Raw genomic sequence first — 7544 nt, forward strand, 5'->3', positions numbered from 1 at the left:
AGCGAGTGCATGGCCGTGCCCGGAACTTGGTGCTATTTTTATTTCCAAAACGCCAGCAGTCGGCTTGGGAAAGCCGGGAAGGCTTTGTAGGTGATATCGGGCGTTTGCTCCGGGCGGGGAAGAGGGAGAAGGAAGGCTATTTGTCCGTTGTGGATCGTTGGTCATAAACACAATTTTTAGATTGTTAAGAGGAGGACGGCGAACCTGTTCGTGTACGGGCATTGCGTTTGTGCCCAGCTTTTCAGGAGCAGCTCAGTCTCTCTGACGGCTTGGTGTTTTCTTAGGGTCACCTGCCCATCAGGCACTTACATCATTAAATTGTTAAAGTACAAATAAACTTCAAATGCAGCTGTTAGTAAGACACTTAAAAGCAGCGAGAGAGGTAAAAACCTGAAAAGACAGCGTGTAACTGAGGGCACTGTGGGTATGGGGGTTGCTGATTGGATTTTGTGGCTCTCCCCTGACCTGCTTTGGTTCCCGGAATGTGTTCAGTTGCTTTAATGACATGGTGAAAGCTTGACCTCCAAGGGGCTGCCCTTTCTAAAATAAGCTGCATAGCTCAGGTGGGGAGGCCACAAGGAACAGATCCAGATCCTGTTCATTGAGGATAAGTGGAACTTTCCTGGCTCTTGGATGCATTGGTGTTCCTCTGAGGCTGCTGAGCTGCTTGCCCTGCAGGGTTTCACAGGGCACGTGTGTTGGTTTGATTTACAACCTGCAATAATTGCTAAATCACACATTTCGTACTACCCTGATGGATTCATTGCTTGTTTCCTCTTAATAGAAGTTGTAAATATTTAAGGTTGTGCTCGAGGCCTTTACATGCTGCAGCAGATTGTGTGGCTTGGCCACCTGTAATGGCGTGTCCTCCTTCAGCTATAGTCACTGCCAGGTAGATCTGCTGTGACTGAAGCTTTGGTAAAATGTGCTAAAAAGCTGAATTACTTGTTTTGATGTTGTAACTTGGTTTTGAGAGATGGAGCTGGTCGGTGGTTGCACCGACCCCTGACAGTGCAGAGAAAGTCATTATTTAAGGCTCAATTCCTGTTAAAGAATTGGGCTCCTGACTGGTGGTCTTGTCTTTATTGAAATGACTGTGGACAAGCAGCAAACCATTAGATATGTTATGGTGTGCCTGATTTAGTCTTTGTTGCTGTTGACCCTGAGGATTTTTCAGTGTGCAGGATATATGGATTCTTTATTTAAAGTAAATACACTCTGTAGCTGGTTGGTTGTTTATCTCGTGTTTAAGCTTAGCATGAGGTAATGCATACTGAGATGCTTTGAACCTTATTTTCTTTGACATTTTTGAATCTGTGAGGATCTTCCTTCAGACTAAAATATGGTGGGAGGAACATTGTTGTATAAGCACAAAAATGTCTTAAAATTGGAAAATGATTTCACCAGTTGTTCTTAGAAACTAATTTACTATTGGAAACTTGTTTACTCAGGCATTATTAGGGTGTTTGGTTTTGTGCCTTTTCCAGAGAAGTTTCTGGAAGCATTCAAATGTGTTTCTGTCTCTGTTTAGGACTGGCAGCCTCCATTTGCATGTGAAGTACAAAGTTTTCGTTTCACTCCACGAATTCAGCGCCTGAATGAACTGGAGGTGAGCTTTTCCACTGTTGATATTGTTTTGTGTTTGTACTGAAAGAAAGAGGTCTCCTTGCTTGAGATTTGCATCTTGGCAGGTTTCTGGATGGGGGGACACTTTAGAAGCCCATAGACCTTATTAATGTTTATATTTGGCAGTGGCAGAGTTTGTATAAAATAACTCTCCCTTGATTTGAGAAAAATCTGGTTTTTATTTTATTACCCAAAATAACTACAGGAGTTTTTCACATTCACCTGGTAGTGTCTAGAATGAATTCCAAATATCATGTGTGTAGTAAGAACAGCCAGTGTCTAGGCTTCAGAGCTCCACAGGCAATGATTTTTTCCTCTTAAAATATTTCCTGCTGCTCTGATGCCTCTGGTTACCTCGTACTGTTGTAATAATGCCTTTTAAGCCTTAAAATTATTTTTATAGGCTTATTACAGCTGGTTAATTTTATGATTTAAAAACTTATGTGAGCTGTCTTGAAAGCAGTATGACCTCCATTGTGTCCTGGTTTTTCTTTTCTCTGCAACATTTCTCAAAGCCTTGCTTTGTTCACATACCAAAATGTCATTTGGCTTGTAAATGGGGCTCCTTATGTAGGGTGATTTGGGTACTCCAGAGAAGAGGCCCTTTGTGTGGGTAAGGCAGATATAAAAACTGGTAATATCTAAAAACTGGCATATATAAAAACTGTTGGTAATTCCTCTCCTTCCCACCAATAATTGTCCTGTTCACACCACCACTGTGTTGAGTTTTAACTTCTTTTTGCCAGGATTGGGATTAAATGCATGGATGGTATTTCTTGTTTGAACTGAGATGTTTATTAGTTCTTATCTATGTTACAGTCTCACAAGGCATCAGTTCTACAGCATTTCACTCTAACAAACTAAAAAAAAGGGAGCCCTATCTCTCTTTCTACAAGGCCTTTTAATCTCTAATTAAGAAATGATGCTTAAATTATTTTTACTTTTAATCTAATAACCAACCACCCATGGCCCGCAATGCGGACTTTATCTGATTACACAAAACCACCCAAACCCATGAAGAAGGAGGTAAAGAAGGACCAGCTTCCACCCTAAAACCTCTATCTTGCTGTATATATATTACTATATTCTAAAACTTTAAACTCTAAGTTTTCTACCATGTGATATTACACACTTCTATTCAAACTGCACACCCATAATCTGTTTTATCATTCTATTTTGGACCCCTTTTCCATGGCCTCAGGTCAAATGCAGTGTTCTCTTGAGGGTCACAATTAATAATTGTTCTTGTGTTTCTCCCTGGAATGCTGATTATTTCATAAGTATGCATTTTGCTTTCAGAATAAGAAATTATTTAGTAGGAATTTAATTTATGGTTTGTTAAATGCAGAGAGAAAAGCATATATAATTTTCTTTTTTGTAAAGTCTTTCTTTTTAGCAATATTTCTATTTTTGGTTTTAAAGAAATACCTCTCCTCCCAAGCTGCATGTTGAAAATATAAACTATAAAACTTACCTTGTTTTCTCTCAGGACTGTAAGATTTTGTCACATTTGGTTTTGAACATAAATGATTGTCCTCCTTTACTGATTCCAGGCAATGACAAGAGTGAAACTGGACTTCTTGGATCAGTTAGCAAAATTTTGGGAACTCCAAGGATCCAATTTAAAAATCCCTGTGGTTGAGAGAAAAATACTGGATCTGTATGGTTTGAGCAAGGTAAGTATTTGTAGCCCTTAGGCAGACAGGGATTTCGGTTTTCAGTCCAGCTCAAGAAGCCAAGCAAGAGGAAGGGCTTGTGTTACAGTGCTAATCTCATTAATCTGGAGATTAAATAAGTGGGGAAAATACAGTGAAAAAAACATTTCTTATTTGAATGTTTATGGCACACACATCACAGTGTAATTAAATTAGTTACCTTTGGCTGGATTGGTTGGATTCCATACAGCAGGTATTTATTACCTTGTTTAGCTTGAATGTCCTGGTGTCAGCTGGCCTCTTGATTTTCAGTTCTCCATTTTTACATGTGGTGGAGCTGCAGGAGTTTGAGGTGTTCTTTGGGAAGGCAGCAGTATGCCTGTGTGCATTTCAGCTCTGATCACCAATTCTGTAATGAATTGTTGCAGTTTCTCCTTCCTCTCTTCCAGCAGAGGTTTTTATAAACACATCCTTGAAAGTATATTATGTCAACTCCAGGAATACTTACTTTAATTTCCAAAGCAGACTTGGCTTAAGGCTGGCTAGAAATGAATATTTCCATAGTTATGTTTGGTGAACACACCAAACTTCTTTCAAAGTTTATGCACAAGTCTCTGTTGGAATTTGGTTTTGCACTGGCAAAATAAATGTACCATTGTAGTCTTAGCTGCTAATAAATATAAATAGGTAGATTTCTTCTTGCAGGGAAAAGACCGAAGTTCTGGTAGTTCTAGTGCTTCTAGGTTAGAGCATCAGTTTCCATTCCCCATCAAGATTTGTTTCTCTTAGGTAAGTAAAAATGTAAATGGGTATATTTTCATTTTAAAAAAGTCAAGTATTTTGGAAAGTCTGGAAGGGCTGATAAAATGCAGAGAAAAGCTGATAAAATGTCTTCCTGTATTTTTTTTTCTTTTTGTGTCTATGGTGGCTTACTGGGATATGCAGAATATCAGAGAGGTACTGGAGAATATCTGGGTCACTGTAGTGAGCTGGAACTTTCCAATTGGCTGTGGATTTGCAGCTCTGAGTTGATTTGGTTCGTTACTGGCTTCTTTAGCTGTTTGTTCATGCATAGATAATTTTAGAAAAAAAAATTTCCTGGAAAATTTAAAGATAAATTTGAAATTTAGGACAGGTTTCATTTTAAAAGGTTTTTCTATTTCTTTGTAAATACGAGGAAAAATAATGATCAATATTATTTTTTTATTTAAGTGTAACTCTGTGTGATTATAGAACAAACCAGAATTAATGAATTTACTTGTCACTATCACAGTTAGACTTCTCATTTTACCTCAGCCTCACAAGCAAACCATAAATTTCACTCGAGCAGTAAAATGTTTTTGCCTTGAGGTTTCTAACAGTATGTGAAACATTAAGCTTGAAATTTAGTCCTCGTGTGTAAAGAAATGCAATGCAAAACTACACTGCTGTAAAATGATTATAGTCTTACAATAATATAAATGGAATTATAATCCATTTGTGTTTTAAGTTGTTTGGCAGTGAAATTAAAAGGAATGGAGGCAGTGGAAATGTGGCCTGTGTGTCGGAGGAAGTAACTCATATTGCTTGCAGGCAAATGGTCTTGTTTTTAATTGTATATACATACAGATGTTAGCAGTGATAGTTCTGTATGTGAATTACTGGTCTCAAACCAATTGAAGTCATGTGTAATAACTGGACTGAGTTGGAAGGTAAATTTACTTTTCCCTCTTTTTATAGTAGTCTCTCTTCCCTTCAGGGTTTTGTGAGAGTTCTGAGCTCCAACACTCCCTTCTGCCTGGGGTCTGGTAAAATGGGCTTTATTGCTGGCCAGACTTGTGTTTTAGCAGAGTACAAGTCTGGTGAGGGTTAACTTTTCAGTTTGTTCTTGTGGTAGGTTTTGTATCTTTTCCAGCACATGATAAACCTTAACTGTTGGACTCCTCCTGTCACAGACAGTATGCAATTTACATTTGCTAGTAAATTAAAAATCACATTAAATATATGAAGCAGTAAGAATAAGTAAATTGTTACTTATAATATTTTATAATTTGTTATTAAAGGACTAGTCTTTCAGGAAACAAAAGCTAATTCCAGGATTCTGTCACTTTTCATGGAACCTTTTAACATTTGATTGGTTTAATTGATTCTTGCTTTACACAAGCTGGCGAGAGCAGCTCAAAACCCAGAACTTCTTTTTATTTCAGATTGTTGCCAACAAAGGAGGCTTTGAAGTAGTGACCAAAGAGAAGAAATGGTCTAAAGTGGCGAGTCGGCTTGGCTACCTGCCAGGGAAGGGCACGGGCTCCTTGCTCAAGTCTCACTATGAACGGATCCTGTATCCCTACGAGCTCTTCCAGTCTGGGGTCAGCCTCATGGTGAGATGCTCGTCTTTCATGCTATGAAGAGGGTACCCAAAAGGCACACAGAGTGCTGTGTTACTCCATGTGAAACTGGGACATGGGGTCAGTGCTGTTAGAAGCTCCAGCTGTGCCAGCAAAGCTAGAACCACCCTCGTAGTTTTCTGTGACAGGCTAGAAGTTGTAACATGACCTTGTGTAGTCTGGTATTTCTTTATAGGATTGAAGGCAACCGTGTTGGGAAGGAAAACAAGGCAAAAGATGATATGTTTAATTAGAAATGTTTATTTTTCTCTTGATAACCTGCTAGCTGGGATTCAGTTTTCTTATTTCAAGGGTGAATGAATTAATTGGCCTCTTTTCCAAATAGTCTGCGTGACTTCACTTGTCCTTTTTCTTAGTACACAGAATGATTCATAGGCTCTGGAATGATTAGCACTGCCTGACCAACAGTGTCCTGTGCTTTGCTCCTCTAGGGCATCCAAAAGCCTAACTTGGATCTTAAGGAAAAAGTGGAGGCTGAGGACCTCAGTTCAGATGCCCAAGCTTCCCCAAAGCAGGCTTCAAGGATGAATGTTATGCTGAAGAGAACCAGGCGTGTCAAATCCCAGGTATTCTTGTTGATCAGCTTTTACACACAGAAAATTCTTATTTCTCCCACCAGTGCAGCAGCCTTTGGCTGTGGGAACCTGCTCAGAAGCACCACTGGGAAGCAGTCTTCATTTAACTAAAATCCACAGAAGTAGCTCTCAGTTTGTAACTGAGAGCTGGTTTGATACAGCATATGCACTGTTTGTGTCAAAACTTGTGAAAGTTGCTTTTTGTTTACTGACAAGTGGTCTAAGTACCTTGGTAAGGAATGCATCTGTGAAAACAAGACAGAAAGCTGTTTGTGAGTGGATGTTAAAGCTTCTGCTTGTACAAAGTTCTAGAACTTTTTAAAACCTTTTTAAAATATGCCTCTTGATGACATAAATGCAAATACATGTAGGTAATGGTTAATTGTGGAATTGCATGTGGGACTAACTATCTCAAGCTGGGCAGGCAGTTCTGAAGAAGAACTGAAACAGATGTATGAGGAGATGATCGGTGAGTGATGGCTGGAACTGTATAGGAGTTCTACAGTTTTTCTGCTTTTCTTCTGAATTACTGGTGTTATAGGAATATCTGGGATTCTAGTAGGTGATATTAACTCCTGGGAGGTACCCCTGAGAAAATCTGAGTTCAGACTGAATCACCACCATTTAAAATTACTGTCTTACTGAAAATAATTGTGGGGTATTGCCCTGATGGCTCTGTTGCACTGTTTAAATCAGGCCTTCCCCTTCTGACAGAGATACTCCTTGCAGGCAGCATCCTGAGGCTTTTCACATGAAGTCTGGTGGCTCCCTGCTGGCTCATCAGCAGAGCGTGGGTGAAAGCTGGATTTATATGCAACCAACTTCCTACTTGCTTCATCCTATTCTAGACTTAGCTCCAGCACCACAAGGTTTTTTTTTTTTAAACAATGCACCTTTCTTGTCACAGAGGTATTTGAGTATCCTTTATAATTTTTTGCCTTCTTCTCTGATGATTTCCTTTATATTTTTTTACCTTCTCTGATGGTTTAGACTGAATTGTCTTTTTTAGTGTGTTTTCTCAGCTTGCTAAAGCTGACCTGAAGTTATTTATCACAGCCATATAGCAGTGCATCACACAAGCAATCCCAGGCTTGTTGATCATCCCAGATCTCTCAAACAAAGTATTGGTAGTGAGCTATCCAGAAAATCTGAGAGTGCTGCAGGAACTTCATCAGTTATTTGCTGTGTGGAATTCTTCTTTGGATTTGGATGAATGTTATGGTGAAATGCCAGTATGTCCTTTTCCTCACACAAGGTGTAAAAGTGTCACTGTTTTGTCAAGGTCCTGTGGGATCTTTTTTCCT

At 39.2% G+C, this 7544-nt stretch overlaps 1 protein-coding gene across 1 annotated transcript in view; it reads left to right on the forward strand.

The window, feature by feature from the left end:
- Positions 1-1535: 1535 nt before the first annotated feature.
- KDM5A (lysine demethylase 5A) overlaps positions 1536-7544 on the forward strand; it is a 46228-nt gene continuing 40219 nt past the window's right edge. Inside the window, 4 exon segments of the mRNA XM_031057007.1 lie at positions 1536-1609; positions 3180-3302; positions 5468-5638; positions 6097-6231. Coding sequence (XP_030912867.1) covers positions 3183-3302; positions 5468-5638; positions 6097-6231 — 426 coding nt within the window. The 5' untranslated portion in view covers positions 1536-1609; positions 3180-3182.

This window comes from Geospiza fortis, unplaced genomic scaffold (genome assembly GCF_000277835.1).
Source record: "Geospiza fortis unplaced genomic scaffold, GeoFor_1.0 scaffold10, whole genome shotgun sequence".
Lineage (NCBI taxonomy): Eukaryota > Metazoa > Chordata > Aves > Passeriformes > Thraupidae > Geospiza > Geospiza fortis.